We start from the raw sequence: 16,338 nt of genomic DNA on the forward strand, positions 1-16,338 counted from the left end.
GGCAAGCATTACAACAGGGCAGTTCGAGCCCATAAGCTGATGTCAGACGCGATGCAGCAGATGCTCCTGGATGCATATTTTGAATCTATTCCAGAACATGCAGCGGGTAGAGTGAAGGAACTTTTGTCAAACTTAACTGAAGCTTTCCCACATCCAAACTACCATGTCATTCTCAACAGTGACAAGTTCAAAGACTTCAAAACCTCCTTTGACAAATTCTTAGAAGCAAGTGACACCAAACCAACATTTCGCTTCTGGAGTTCATACATTGAGATGGTGGAGCTTCTCTAGCCCATCTCGAGTTTATCATGACGTCAATGCGCACTGGTTCACTTGTACGCCGCGTAATTGTCTTTGATGGGTTAAAATATCACCCCTTACACACTTATTGGACCTATTAACAGTTTCAAAATAGCATTGGTAAACCACCATGGATCGTAGTAGCAACACCAATCACAAATATTGTACAAAAATTTAAAATTATGCAGGTTTTAAGGTCCAAAAACATGACTTTCTGATAAATGCATCAACAGCATGTTATTTTACCAAGTCGTTAAAACAACATTTTTACTACTTTTGGGGGTCTGAATTAATAAATATTGCTGCCAAGACCAATGTGAACATGACATCATATAGTTTGTTTTTGTTTTTTTTACTGTGTAAATGGGTATTTCAAATGTAACATACAATTGGTGTATACTGGTGTTTTGGGGCAGCGGTTCTCGGTAACGTACCACGATATCGCTTGTGAAAAAAAACAAGATGTTTTGGAGGTCATAAGGCTTCATCCCACACCCTTCTTGCCAAATCCCTAGGTTCAGGTCATGAAATCAAAAAAAAAAATAGATATCCACCCTATGGCCCTGTGTCTACAAGGGGAACGTTACCCTGAAACTCCGCCTTTATATTTGCAGATCTTTGGACTCGGTGTTGTACTCTTTGTCGGCGAATTGAGTCTCTGTTTAGAGCAAGTTCATCAATGTTCTGTCCCAAGCTTTTGGCAGTTTCTGCTATAACAAAAACGGCTTTGCGGTCTGACACTTTTGTGCGATCTAGAGCGGCTGCGAGTTCTTCAGTAACGACAGTTTTTCGCCCCCTCTTTCTTTTTCGTGTCTGAAATGTGATGCCTCCAGCAGCTCCCTCACTTGCATTGTCCCCAGTTTCCATCTTTTCACTATCTTCTGCTGAGCTGTTTTCAGATTCAGAACCAGATGAAATCAGTTCAGCTGTAGAAGCTGCTAACTGTTTCATTTGCTCCATTCGCTGTCGCCTGGCAAGCATTTCCTCCTCTCTTTTGGACGCCGTTTTCTCCTTCGCAGCAAGCTTTACATCTACTCCGGCCAGCGACCCCCTTCTTCCCTTTTCTCGCTGGGCTAACAAGAAATCCTTGTCTTCTTGTAATACTGACGTATTGGTCAGAGCATCAGCGTGAGCGACACCAAAAAGATCTTCAAGCCTGGAAACAAAAGCCGACTCTCTCGCGAGTTGAGTTGGTGACGTTCGCGCTTTGTTCTTTTTCAGAAGACGCCATTCTTCAAATGTCTGCTCAAGCTTGGTTTGGCAGTTTTGATGAGCTCTCATCGGGATTCTAGCTTTCTTCCAAAAGTTAGCTATTTCCGTGATGGTAACATCCGACGATTGTCTTACGGTCTCCTTCAGATCGAGATGGTGATGTAGGAAGAATCCAAGAGCCATACGCAATGATGGCAACTTGCTGCCACTTAATTCAGTCACAGAGTCGCCAAGGAGATACAACTTGGTTTGAGATCTTGTTGCTTTTTCCACAGATGACATTTTCAATCAGATATGAATCTGAAAGAAATAGAACATAGCATTAAGAAATTAAGAATCAAGAAAATGCAAACAGTTCTATTAATAACTGAGCAGTGAGCACAATGCCTCAAGCAATTACACAAACATACTGCTGCAACAGTGTTGCAGCTGTTGCTTAGTCAGCATAGTCAGTCCATTGAGTCCAAACAGTAAACAAGTCTGAACATGTCTGGAATATAAATTCATGGAAAATTTGCATTATCAATTTATCAGAAAAACAATGGGATTCGGATGATTGGTTGGATAATAGATATGAACCAGTTGAACCACAATGATTATGCTTCTATAATCTGTGATAATATTATACCATGTTTATACACCCATTGTGTCTGTGATTCTCTGCAAAGCCTGTGATAACTTCGTTTTTATTTTCAAATAGTGTTCTGTGATACACCTATGTACAGTGTTTAGTGTTTACTTTTAGATACTATGGTGATAAGCGTTCCCAGGTCAGCGCTACATCTCATTTTAGCATTTATTGTCTAGCAGACTCTAGCTCAACAAACATTTTACTCTTTTATTATAACAGATATTGTGTATGTACAATGTACATATTACTACTGTAATTATTTATTTAATGGAGCACAGAGTTTTATAACTTAAAGGTTTTATCTGTGTTCCCAGTAATTAATTTTACCACAATGATTGCATGTTGTGTGTATGATGTTGATGATAGGAGAGAGTGTCAATTTACTTAGTAGTTAAAATTGGGTTCTTAATTTATCAACAGAATTAATCTATTATCAGTAGTATGCGAAATAAAAGGGCGGCCGCAGCTTTGGGGTATCAGAAACTTTACCATCATTGAGCTACCCCTAAATATTGTTCAATTGTGCTCATATTTTGCCTGAATTTTTATTTCATATATAGGAAGAAATTGAGAGGGTAAGAAGATCATATTTCAAAAGTTCAAAAATAAGCTCCACCCTGCACCCCCTACTTAATGCACCAATTGGAAAACTTAAGAATGGTCATTCGGAGGTCCCCATCCCACCATCTGATGAGTTTAGCTCTCAAACCTTTTGTACTCGAGATGTAATACAAATCTCTGTTAGCTCCCAGACTAAACCACATAACCGCCGACCAGATCTGGACATTCGACTGCCACTGACGCCAGCAGCCGAGTCATCGCAAGGGATGGCAGGAAGGGCTGTGAGGCCCCGCCCTGAAAGGTGATGATTGGTCATGGGCATAGACTGCAGCGATGGCGCTCGTTGATTGGTGCACGTGTGACGTCATGATCATGGAACATTCCAGCACCAGGGACAAAAAGGCGAAGCGACCACCATCAATCTCTCTCTCTCTCATTCTGGGCTTGGTCACAGGCGGTCGCAGTTTGTGCTCTCTCCGTGCTGGCCTTCACTGCAAGCAGTCGCATTTTCTATCCCTTTGTTCCAGGCTGTGGGAAAGGCGGACGCAACCTTCTCTTCCTCTCTCTCTGCTTGGTGTTGTCTCGTGGCGCTTGGTCCCATGTGCGCCTGGGAAGAACGTCGGGGCTTGGTGCGGCGGAGCAGGAGGGACGAGGAAGGAGCAAGGGCCTGTTCACTTCATGTCGGCGGCTGGTGGGGAACGTGACTTCATGCCAAGGCGTGTTTTCCCGCACAGGGACACTGGACATGTGACCGTCCCGGATGGTCAAGAATACCAGGCGGAGTGGCAAGCAAACACACCACACACATTTTTACTTTCGTTTATTTCTCTCTGTCTGTATACGAGTCCGTGTGGAGGATTCTCAATTAGGAATTAAATTTTACCGCACATTCTTTGTTATCCTGGCATTTATTTTATTGAACTCATTATTTGTTGCATTCACAATTCCTTGTCCTGTCCTGTTTATTTATTGGTGGCTCGGAAAACCGGCTTCGCGTCCGGCCATGCAGGTAAGCCTTGTGACCCTCCACCCCCGCGCGTGTAAAAGGAGCCGCCATAGTTTGGGTACGCCTCGGAGTTAAAGCTCGATTGGCCGTCCGTTTCCCAGGGGTGTTAATCCTGGTGAACACGACAATATTCAACACAAATTGCATTGTTTGATCCATAATATTTCAATGACTTGCAAGTTTCGAGCTAAACCTGTACCCTTCTCTTTTGCAGGTTGGATGGTTTTGGCTGGTTCATAGATGTGCAAGGACAGGAATGGACAGGAACATTCCATGGTTTGGCGGCAACTGGACTCAAGTTACAAAAAAACAGCCCACATTAAAAAAAATAGAATTAAAAGCACAACACGAACTTTTTAAATTGAAGATTAACATTCACGACAAAATAAAATGATTTTCTCTCAAATATGTTGTATTTTGCATGTATTTAGCACCAAACAAATTGCTAGGCAACTCAATCTCTGGCAAATTTATTAATTTTTATTTAGAGTCACTAACTCTAGCCTGAGCATACTTAGTATTTATACAAAAAATAGGCAACGATGATAGTGGGGTGCCCGGACACTCAGTCATTTCAAATTAATGCAAAAGTTTCGTTTTCAGTACCAATTTGAAGGTAAGGGCCTATAGAACAATTTTGGTTTGAGTGCCAAGCACTCATAAAAAAAAAAATTGGGGGGTGGGGGGGAAGTTTGAGGATTTTTTTCATCACGAATCTTCTCCATAACCACCTGCGTTATCATCCGAAGTGTCTCTCAACTCTTGTACCAAGTCAGATTTGTTGGTATACATCGTGGAAGCCAATACGAGTAGCGCGATTTCTGTCGACGAGGAGCTAGTTGCGCCAGATGTTTACGACTTCATTGTTATTGACGGTGGAGTACTGATACACTCACTTCCTGGTACAACTGCCCAAGGAAACACCTTTGATTCATATTTCGACAAGGTATTCTGCCCAAGAGTTTGCCACGACTTGAAAAGATCGACAAGAGTAGACATTGTTTGGGACCAGTATCGTGCACTGACAATTAAAGGAGGCAGAAGGGAAAATCGAGGAACAGGCACCTGACAACGCGTATCTGGTACTGACAAAATCCCAGGAAATTGGCAGAGGTTTCTGGCGAACGTTGATAACAAGAAGTAACTGTTCACATTCCTGTCAAAAAAGATAACAGAAAGACAGTTCCCAGATGACAAGGATGTCTACATCACTGCAGGTGATCAAGTCCACCATGTTGGAAACAGTCCACCAATGGATCAATGCAACCATGAGGAAGCTGACACTCGTGTCCTAGTACATCTCCTCCACACCCTCCAAACATCGTCACTTGGGATGGTTCATACTGGAGACACAGATGTTGGCATAATCCTTCTGAGTAATTTCCATCACATCAAGGCTCTGAATCCGGCCGCAGAAATCTGGATCTCCTTCAAAGCGGGAAAGACAACCAGAATGATCTCGCTGAACATGATCGCCACAAACCTGGGCACGACAACATGCAAAGCCATGGCCCTCTCCCACGCATTTACTGGATCAGCACGTCTTCCTTAAAGTTTACGGGTAAGCGATACTGCTGCAAGTTGATGCACGAAGTGCCATCCCTCATGGAGGAATTTGCAACTATCATCGACACTCCATTCCAAGCATCACCAAGGCTGAAAGAAGTGGCAATAAACTTTGTCTGTAGGCTGTACTCCAATGAGTCAAACGAGGACAATGATGTTGACCTCGACCAAATGAGGGTGTTCTCACAGAAGACTAGGGGCGTGGAGAGAATTCCCCCAACGAGTGATGCTTTGGATCAACATCTCAAAAGGAGTGTCTTCCTAGCGAGCATCTGGACAACAGCCCAAAGGTCCATGATGCCTGTCAACAACCCCACTAATCATGGGTGGAAGGAAGAGGATGGCAAGCTGCTTCCCATTTGGACCTCGCTGCCCCTCGCCAAGGATGTATTCCACCTGGATGTGAAGTGCACTTCAACAAGTACCTGCGCTCTGTGCAAGTGCATGAGGGCAAAGTTGAAGTGCACACGTCTGTGCAAGTGCAAATGCGAGAAGTAGCTGGACCAGAACAATTTCCAATACTGACATGTATATATGGTCGATTTGTTAGCCACTTTCTTATTAAAACTATTGTTCAAGGAGTTATTCAAGCAATTGTCTAAGCAGTTACTCACCACCACATTGTAGCACAGTTAAAAGACAAATAAAAATGTCACTATATCATTGGGTCCGAGTATAATTGTCCAGTTTATTTTGAAAAAACATGTTTCAGCTTGCCGGGCCTATGGCCCTTTGTCTTTTTTTGTGGATATGCGCCGATACCGGCAAAATTATTGCTTCTATGGGCAATATGCTTGAAACAATTAGTTGCTACTCCTGATTCTGAATCCATACATACCTCATATGTTCATATCGGATCATCCAATCAAAAGTTATAACAGTTTCCATATTTCGCATAGGCCGGTGGGGGTCGGGAACACCCCCACGTCCCCAGAAGCCCCATTTTTGATCTGAGTGCTTGACACTCGAACCAAAATTGTTCTATCGGCCCTTACCTTCAAATTGGTAGTGAAAACAAAACTTTTGCATCAATTTGAAATGAAAAGAAAAAATTACCCATGCACGGCCCTCCACTATGAGATGAGAATTGTTATTTAACAAACAAATGAAATCTCGTCAAATGGGTGAAGCTACACATCTAAGAAATGTAAATGTCTTGCAACTTAAGTAAAGAAAACACGGCACACGTACCGCACACGTACGTACCTGAATGCTTAACCCCGCTTTTCGCTTCGCGAGCGCAGGGTAATGATACTAGCCGGATCCAAATCCAGATATTCACCAAAATCTAATCATTTCGTCCTTGTCACATACGCTACCTCTCTGTCAAATTTCATCCTAATTCAGACAAACAAACAAACGGACAGATAGGTCTTCTGCAGGGGTGGCCAGGGGCAAAAGTGGCCAGGGGTGAAAACATAACCTCCATCCACCTTTGGTGGCGGAGGTAATAACCTTGTGAAACCCCAAGTCCCATTAAATGGTACTGTTATGAATTTGGTAGAGCAATATCTAGAGCTAGGTAGATCTGAATAGGTAGGTATTCGGCTGTCGTGACAGGGACTCTACATGTAATAAGTTCTTGATGTTTAGGCGTTTGTCGGGGTAAGATGTATGATTGTGGATCTACCTGGAGGTCCGAGTGTTAAATAGTGAGGGATTAAAGGTAACGCCCCTGTGAGTCTCACCTGGTAGTCAAACCTCTGTCCATTATGGCACTGCAAACCACATAAACATTAGTTAGGTCCTTAGCGCAACATTAAATAATTCCCTTTCCCTGACATTGACTTCGTAATAAATAGACAGGAAACCAGGCCAAAAACACCGCCACGGTTGGCCGCCGCCGTTCGCACCTCAAAGGCCTACCAACCCCGCTGGCACGTGTTACAAAACGACCGCGGGGGGGTCGCGGACGGGAGATGTCAGGAGTCGCATGCCGCAGAGGGCGTGACCTGGGCGAGTTGGGAGGCTGTGATTGGCTGAGGAGTGCACCAATGTGACGTCATCGGCCACCAATATATGCGACGGTCGGACGCCATTTCAAGAGTTGAGTTCGTTGGGGCAGACGCAAGCAGACGCCATTTCAAGAGTTGAGTTCGTTGGGGCAGACGCAAGCAGACGCCATTTCAAGAGTTGAGTTCGTGGCAGACGCAGGCAGTCCAGAGAGTACACAGGGAGTTCGTTGGAGCACACAGTCGACGCGGAGACACAGTTGGTGGAAAAAGCTCCCCGAAGACAGTTGGTGGAAAAGCTCCCCGAAGGCAGTTGGTGGAGAGTTCGTTAGAACACCAAGCACACAGAGCACGCGGCAGTTCGCAGCAGTTCGTTGCAAGTCGAGCCCTCCGTTGAACCATTGGTGCACGGGCCTTGTGGAGATCGTCCTCGTGTGAAGCTGCTGGCCACGCGTCGGACGCGTGGTGCTTGGAGCGGGGCCTCGTAGAGCTTGGAGCGAAGGACCTGGTGGTGTGCGATCGGGCCAAAAGGAGCGGTGTTGGACGGCCGCCCCGAGAGACGACGAAAGACAGATAAGCCGCATCCGCGTACATTTGAACGACGTGACGTGTTATTTTTGTATCCATAATCTCCCTCGTATCGTGTTTGCTGTCAGTCGTGTGGGGACGTCCCGATTTAGAGTTATTAGATTTACCGGCGCGGCTTTTTCACTGTATTACTATTCGATAATAAATCCTTATATTATTTTCTGTATATATATCTGAACGCAGTTTTCCTGGGTGTTTCATTTTAATAGATAAGGTTGCGGAGCCTTCGCTGTGTCCCGCCATTCCGCGCGTTTGTGTTGAGTTTGAATCCGCCATTGAGTTTCGCCTCGGGAGTTAAAGTCTCGCAAATCGGCCATCCGTAACTGTGGTGTTAATCACGGTTGCGTAACAGTACTTTGTATGAGGGTACAGAGCATATTCATGGTTGCCAGTTGGTTGGACAGGGTTCTGTTTCATGGCATATGCAATTCCGAAAATTCACATTCTGGACCAGTGGACCAATCACCTTTCATACCACAGGATAGACAGAAAAGGTCCATTTCAGCAACAGAAAGATTCGTCATGATAGCCTTCCTTTTAATGGAACTAAGAAAGCTGCTAGAAAGATTATTAACATGGCAGCTTCTTTCGAAAAGCTTGCGAATGAGACAGCTGAGGACTTTATTAAAGTAAATGCGAAAATGGTTGCCATGAGAACAGTAGCCATGCAGAATTGCATCGTCCTCAACATATTACTAGCGGCACAAGGCGGAGCATGGATACTTCATTGGGTGTTCATAGGATTAATGATACTTGTGGCCATAATAGTCATAATATGTTGTTGCAAAGCATTAATCGGAGCATGTATGAGGAAATTTGTTACAGGAATGGTGGAGCAGGAAGTGACCGAGATGAAGATCCTGGAATCAATGCACCACTCACATACAATCGAGGCATCATGCTGGTGAATCCACATGGTTTGAATGTATATAACACATGTGTGGAAAAGACAGAGGAGAATCCCTGGGACCGGTTGCAATCATTGATGATAGAACATCAACAAATGTTCGACAGATTTACCGAAGGACATTGAACCATCAGAGGGGGAAGTGCCAAACCCTGAAATGGATGCAGAATGGAGACACCTGACTGTGCCTGCAGAAGCTCTCTACGAATATACTCAAGGGTAATGGGTATACAAGAGTACGATGCTGCCTATTGGGCATATCTGTTGTGTGCAACCTCTCTCTCTGAAGGGTCGCCATGGCACCCAAACTCCATGGAATGAAGGGGAGGTGGTGGCACCCCAGCAATTTAGAGCCTGCATTCACTCGCCATCCCTGGTGTTGGGCTAGCGGCTAGGGTGCCGGCTTAGGATCCTAGGATCCTGGGTTCGAATCCCGGTCAATCGCTGAATTAACGCCAGGGGGGTTGACTCAGCCTGTCATCCTTCCGAGGTCGGCAAATTGAGTACCAGTTCACTGGTAATTCCCTGCTTGTCGTTAAAGGCGGCAAAAAGGGTTGGCGTCAGGAAGGGCATCCGGCCGTAAAACATTGCTTCAAAAAGGGGACCGATAAACAACAACAACCACAGTTCCCGAAAAAGGCCAACCCCCGCTTGCGGGGAAAAATGGCCTCTAAAGGTGGTTTTTTTTGTTTGTTTGTTTGTTTGTTTTTTTTCACTCGCCAGAATGACAGTCTCCCATGGAGCGTAAGTTGAGAAGGTCCCGAAGGTGCAAGTTGGGGGGGAGGGCATTGCACTAGCGAGAGACTAATTTAACTACTGGGAGTTGTTCATACAGAACAATGCGAGAGCCGGGTGCCTTGTTCTGTATGAACAAAACGGAAAATTGTGGGTAAAGGAAAATTAAATAAATACTCGTGTGGGAAAGTGCCAGCGTGGCAGGGTGTTTTTCAGAAATATTTATGGGTGGGGTGTAAAACTAGAAATTATTAATAAATCTGCTTGCTTAAAAGGGTAAAGTTAAATTACCTTTGTTTCTGCTGTGTTAATAAATCTGCTTGTTTGAGAGTAAAGCAAAATAACCTTTGTTTCTGCTATGGGCAGCAGTTGGCGTTTTGACACAAATACGTCTCAGAATTAGCTTGTAAGCACATTGCAGCATTTATCTTTTGACCAAGATGCCCACATCTGGACTTGGTTTGCTTAGCTTGCCCACAAACAAAGCATTAATCAGATTTTATGGCTTGACATTTAACTGAAAACAAGATTGGTGAAGATGCTCTCTGCTGATTAACCGAGGGTTTTGTATAAATATGAGGATTGAACTTTGCTAGCTCAGAGGTAAGCTTGGTGTATGGCAAGCAACCCTCTCCGCACGTGTGATAATACAATAAACGATCATTTGCAATAAAGCTCAGCTCAGTGAGTTTGTTAGAGTAAATCTATTGCCTCCACACAGTTGGCATTTTATGCTTCACACTGGCTGTTTCATGGTGGTTTGACACACATCTGCTCCTCAGTTTCCTGATGAAGCATCACAAACTTAAAAGGTCTCTTGCATTCTCTTTCTGCCAATTTCATAAGGTGTTCTTTCACAAAATACAGCTCAAAACAAATTCTAGCTGCTCATCTGTCTATGTCAGCATCCTCAACTTTCAATTTGTGGCTGCAATTCCAGAGCTTGTCTCACAACCTGAAACGAAAAATGAAAAGTTGTTAACTCCTTATATTACATACAGTCACATGAAAAAGTAAGTACACCCCATGTAAAGTTTTGACTTTTTCAACATATTTCAACATGCAGCTATTTGATCTTCATTTCAACAATATTGATAGATAAAGGTGATATAATATAACAAATATCATGAAACATTTACATTTTGTAGTCCATTGTATAATTTAAATAAACATAAATGCAAATTTCGCATGTGGAAAAAGTAAGTACACCCTTGGCTCTAATAGGTGGTATTGCCCCCTTTGGCAGAAACAACCTCAAGTACGTGTTTCTTATAACTGTCTACCAGTCTCTGATATTGACTTGGAGAAATTTTTGCCCACTCCTCCATGCAGAATTCTTTCAGCTATGCGATGTTTGAGGGGTTTCTTGCATGCACAGCTCGTTTCAAATCCCCCCACAACATCTCGATGGGATTTAGATCCGGGCTTTGACTTGGCCATTCCAGAACCCTCCATTTCTTTCTTTTCAGCCATTCCTTGGTGGATTTACTGGTATGTTTAGGGACATTGTCATGTTGCAAGATCCACCTTCGGTTGAGCTTCAACTTTCCGACAGATGGCCTCACATTATCTTCAAGCACCCTCTGGTACAATGAAGAATTCATAGTGGATTCTATGATGGTGAGCTGCCCAGGCCCTGATGCAGCAAAGCTGCCCCAAACCATAATATTTCCACCACCATGCTTTACAGTTGGTATCAGGTTCTTGTGGTCAAATACTGTCTTTGGTTTTCGCCAAACATGTCTTCTGGTACTGTGGCCAAACAGCTCTACCTTTGACTCATCTGTCCAGAGCACATTGTTCCAGAAGTGCTGGTCTTTGCCTAGGTGTTCATTGGCAAACTTTAGTCTTGCCCTGATGTTCTTTCTGGACAGCAAAGGTTTCCTCCTGGCACACCTCCCATGTAGATCAAATTTGTGCAGCCTTTTGCTAATGGTCGACTCGTGCACTTTGACATCAACAGTGGCAAGAGCTACCTGTTGGTCCCGTGATGACATTCTGGGGTTCTCAGAGACTTCTTTCAGTATCTTACGGTCTGCTCTCGGGCTGAACTTGCTGGGGCGGCCTGGCCTGAACAAGTTGGCAGTTGTTTGGAATCTTCTCCACTTGTAGATGATCTTCCGGACAGTCAAATGATTGATTTCAAATTGTTTGGAGATCTTTTTAAATCCCTTCCCAGACTTGTAGGCATCTATAACCTTGTTTCTGAAGGCCTCAGAGAGCTCTTTTGATCGAGGCATGGTGACGCCGCACACTTCAACAACAAAGAGCAAACCAAACTAAATGTCTGAGGTTTAAATACGACAGGTTCCTCCAAGATCCTCTCTAACGATGTTCTAATCATTTGCACCTGAGCTGGTGCACCTGATTCTAATTTTAGGTATTTGAAGTAGTGATAAATGTGGGGGTGTACTTACTTTTTCCACATGCAAAATTTGCATTTATGTTTTTTTAAATTATACAATGGACGACAAAATGTAAATGTTTCATGATATTTGTTGTATTATATCACCTTTATCTCTCAATATTGTTGAAATGAAGATCAAATAGCTATCTGTTGAAATATGTTGAAAAAGTCAAAACTTTACATGGGGTGTACTTACTTTTTCACGTGGCTGTATGTGTGTCATTTTCAAACATTTCCTGTCTCTAAATGGGACCCTTTATCAATCATTTAATTATGCTACATCAGGTGTTTTTTTTTTTCCAAGACACAAGCAATCACAATTCTTTCTTAGAAAAGAAACATTTAGATCGGTACTCACCAATGTGAGTCATCATGTGATTGTTTAACATGGTCAGCCTCCAGTATGCACTCCCACAAACAGAGCACTTGTGTTGCCGTTCACGATGGAAGTTGTGACTCTTCATGTGGTATATCAGGCTACCAGGCTGTGTGTACCTTCTCCTACAGAGACTACAATTGTAAAAGCGCTTGCCAACATGAGATTTCATGTGCTTTTTTAAGTCCTCAGATGACGATAATGTGGCATCGCAATGAGAACATGTGTGCTGTAGCTTTGAAATATGTATTTTCATATGTTCACAAAAATCCTGAAAACTTCCAAGTTTTGTTTGACAAGCATGGCATTTAAAAGGATGCCTTTCAGTTTGGAGGTAAATATGGTCCCAAAAATCACAAACGCGAGTAAATTCAATTTGACAAACTGGGCACTTGGACAGAGTTTCCTTTGTGTGAAGTTTCATATGTTTTGGAATGCTGTCTTTATATACAAATGACTTGTTACAAGCAGGACACTGGTATGGTCGCTCTCTCAATGCTACATCTTCATTGTTTGCAATATCACCATTGTGCATCCTCAAATGTATCTGAGCTTCGTTCTCTGTGTAGAATGACTCGGGACACTTCCAACATGAAAATTGAGTCCTATGTTCTGCAGTAAAGTCGACAATGACAGCATTTAAAGTATGGAATGCAAGCATTTAAAAAAATACAATGCAATGCAAGTACAGCCACCATCAATGAATGTGATGCAAATAAACTGTATAGTAAAGTAGTCAAGGCATTTACATTAAAAAAAAATACAAAATAGAATACGTACATTATTTTATTCAACTTATACTTTTCCTCAATTCCAAAGACATAAATGTAGATTAAAGTGCACAGACCAACCAACATCAAACAGAATGTTGTGAGTGTTTTTGACTCTTACCTTCTGAATCACAACCTTCCACAAGTTCAGCTTCCACCTTGACCCTCACAATGTCTGCAACAGAATGTTACAACATACAAGTGCCTCCCTTGAATGATGCAGTAATCTTGGCAATTCTGCCCCTCAGCAAGCTTGGCAGTCTTCTCTGTCTACTTTACCACTTCAGGTTGTGGGTCAGGTGAAAGGAAAATGTACACATGCATACAACTGAGCTATCATGTATGTTGAGTTGCATGACTACAACTACTACTTTAATAGTCCCAATCATTCCCACCTTCCTGTGGGACCTTTTTTTTTTTCATTTGCAACAGCAACAGCATTTCAACTGCAACAGCCTAATCTATGGTTCACCCTCAATAATCACCAATAAACTCCAATACATTCAGAACTCCGCTGCCCGTCTACTCACCCATTCCCGGACCCGTGACCACATCACCCCCGTCCTTTATAAGCTTCACTGGCTCCCCATCCCCCAGAGAATCCAGTACAAAATCCTCCTCTTGACCTAAGCCCTCCATAACCTGGCCCCATCCTACCTGGCTGACCTCCTCTCCAGACACACTCCCACCCGCAACCTCCGCTCTGCTGGTACCAACCTCCTGACCCCCCCCCCTCCCCCATCCGGACCAAATTCAGATCCTGGGGGGACAGGGCCTTCTCCATCGCTGCTCCCACCCTCTGGAACTCACTACCTCACACCATCAGAGACTCCTCCTCACTCACCACATTCAAAACATCACTCAAGACCCACTTGTTCAACACTGCATTCAATATTTAACCCACAGCATTTAACGCCTGACTATCTCTTCTCCTTCTCCTTCCTTTTGCTTTGATTATTTACCGATTGATTTTTGTCTTTTTGCACTTGTTTTTGTACTCTGTCAAAGCGTCTTTGGGCTTCTTGAAAAGCGCTATATAAAATAAATGTATGATTATTATTATTATTATTTGTCTTCTCATTTAAATTTAACAATGGGTTAAATGGTTAACAATGGGTTTAACAATTTCATACCATGCTGGTGCAACAAAACAGTAGTCATTGTATTAAACTCAAATCACCCATAATAAAACTTTAAAACCGTATAACGCAGAGGCATACAAGCTACCATTGGCATCCTGTTTTTTGCATGCCACATTTATTTCAATTCATTAATTACATGAACAAATTGGTACTTGCTTTCACTACACAGGCATTAATTTAATATCTTAGCTTGCCAGATAATATCATCTTCATTTTCCAGATCAGTCTTGACTTTCACAATATCTGCTGCAACATAATGGCAGCATCAAACGCAAACTTAATTAATTTTGTGCTTTTAAAAAACTTGCTAAATACTCATGTAGTGTCTCGTTTTTTTACATTGATCTAAAGCTCATGTATGAGTTTGTACATCAATTGTATGCAGGACACAGACATTCGGAGACATCAGTGTTTTTTTAACATGAATTACAAGGACATTAGTAGATGATGGACAAACACAACTTGTGTATTTGGGTTTCTAACCCCAGTTCCCTGCATCATGAACCGGGGGTTCAAAGGCAACACTAATAAGCCAACCCGATTGTATTATCTATATAACACTACGCTTGTCCATCCATCCATGTGCAACGCTATTTTCCACCCACTGATTGGAATTCCAACTCTCAAGTGAGCATGAGCAGCCTAACTGTGCCAATAAACTACCCGAAACCAATAATCTTCTTCCTGCTGCATATATATATATATACAGACTTGGCATTTAATATGGAATATTTTTTTTGTGGGGGTGAACTTACTTTTCAAGATGTCTTAGAACCAAAAGTTCATTGGAATTATGTTGAAATTATTCTAGATTTTGTTAATGTGACCTTTAAAAGAAAGAAAAGCCACATTTGACATTTCGAAACAAATAAATTGATCCTTGAAAGTGATGGAAACTGATATCGAACTCAATTCATGGACAGTACTGTGTTAAACTTCTGTACGTTTTCCAGAAGTATCCCTTTATTTTGCACATTAGCCAAAAAAATTTTTAACAAAAACAAAAGTTAAATTACGACTGGGATTACGGACAGTAAAATTACAGTTCAGTACTTCGTGTAACCCCCACGAGCATTCAGGAGAGTACGTACACGTTGAGGCATGCTGTTCACGAGATTTGCCAAGGTTTGGACAGGAATCGCTTGCCATGCAGTGACAATAGCCTGCTGCAATTCACGCACAGAGATGCTGGTCCAGGTGGTCGATTTGACGCGTTAATTCTGCCCACAAGTTCTCTATCGGATTCATATCCGGGGACATGGCAGGCCACTCCATATGCTCGACACCACGGTCAGCAAGAAAGTGTTGGATCATGAGAGCACGATGAGGCCGTGCATTGTCATCTTGGAAGATAAAGTTTCCTCGAAAGGCTGCACGAGCAAATGGAAGCAATGTTTCTTCCAGAATGGCCCTGTACTTGAACTGGTTCAGGTTTCCATTCAGAACAACCAGGTCAGTTTTGCCCCTGCATGAAAAGCAGCCCAAACGGTCACCCCACCACCTCCAGCTTGGACTCTTGGCACTATACAATCTTTGTTGTAGACTTCATGCACTTGTCTGCGCACTCGGACGTGGCCATCTTGACGATAGACCAGAAATCTAGACTCGTCACTGAAGATCACGTGATTCCAGTGTCCTGGCTGCCATTGACGGTGCTCTCTGGCCCACTGCAATCGGCGCTGGCGGTGTTGTCTGGTCAGGCGTGGCTTTCTCAGGGTACGCCTGGCACGATAGCCTGCTTGAACTAGTCGTTGGTTGACTAGCCTTCTGGATACAGGCACATTTCTCAGTTTCTGCCACTCAGCCCTAAGCCGATTAGCTGACTTGGTACGGCCATTGTGGACTAACCGGTGCAGCTGGCGATCATCCCTCCTTGTGGTTCTGCGGGGACGTCCTGGCCTCGGTATTGGAGTCGGGACACCCTCTGAGCATTTCGTTTCAGGATCTTTGACACCTGACCTTGAGTGATGCCATACTACCGAGCAATAGCAAGCTGTTTCATGCTGTAATTTCGTAAAGCCACCACTCCATGACAAACAGCATTGTCGAGTTGACGGACCATCTCCAGAGGAAGCGGCAATAACTTTTGGAGACGTGCAGCAGTTGTTTTCCACTAATACAGAACGCAACAACCCTTGTATACCCGACTGTGAAGCCAATCATCAAATGCACCTGTCCGTAGATG

At 43.3% G+C, this 16,338-nt stretch overlaps 1 protein-coding gene across 2 annotated transcripts in view; it reads right to left on the reverse strand.

The window, feature by feature from the left end:
* Positions 1 to 291: 291 nt before the first annotated feature.
* Positions 292 to 16,338, reverse strand: part of LOC137429772 (uncharacterized) — a 43,136-nt gene continuing 27,089 nt past the window's right edge. Inside the window, exons 3-6 of one of the 2 annotated variants that reach the window (XM_078779836.1) lie at positions 13,133 to 13,186; positions 12,224 to 12,853; positions 10,374 to 10,413; positions 292 to 1,812 (exon numbers count right to left, since the gene is read on the reverse strand). In XM_078779836.1, coding sequence (XP_078635962.1) covers positions 10,376 to 10,413; positions 12,224 to 12,853; positions 13,133 to 13,186 — 722 coding nt within the window. In that variant the 3' untranslated portion in view covers positions 292 to 1,812; positions 10,374 to 10,375. Of the gene's footprint in view, positions 1,813 to 8,332; positions 10,414 to 12,223; positions 12,854 to 13,132; positions 13,187 to 16,338 lie in introns of those variants that run through there. The other variant, XM_078779835.1, reaches the window with a different exon arrangement.

The sequence above is a fragment of the Myxine glutinosa genome, chromosome 6, assembly GCF_964187855.1.
Source record: "Myxine glutinosa chromosome 6, kmMyxGlut1.1, whole genome shotgun sequence".
NCBI lineage: Eukaryota > Metazoa > Chordata > Myxini > Myxiniformes > Myxinidae > Myxine > Myxine glutinosa.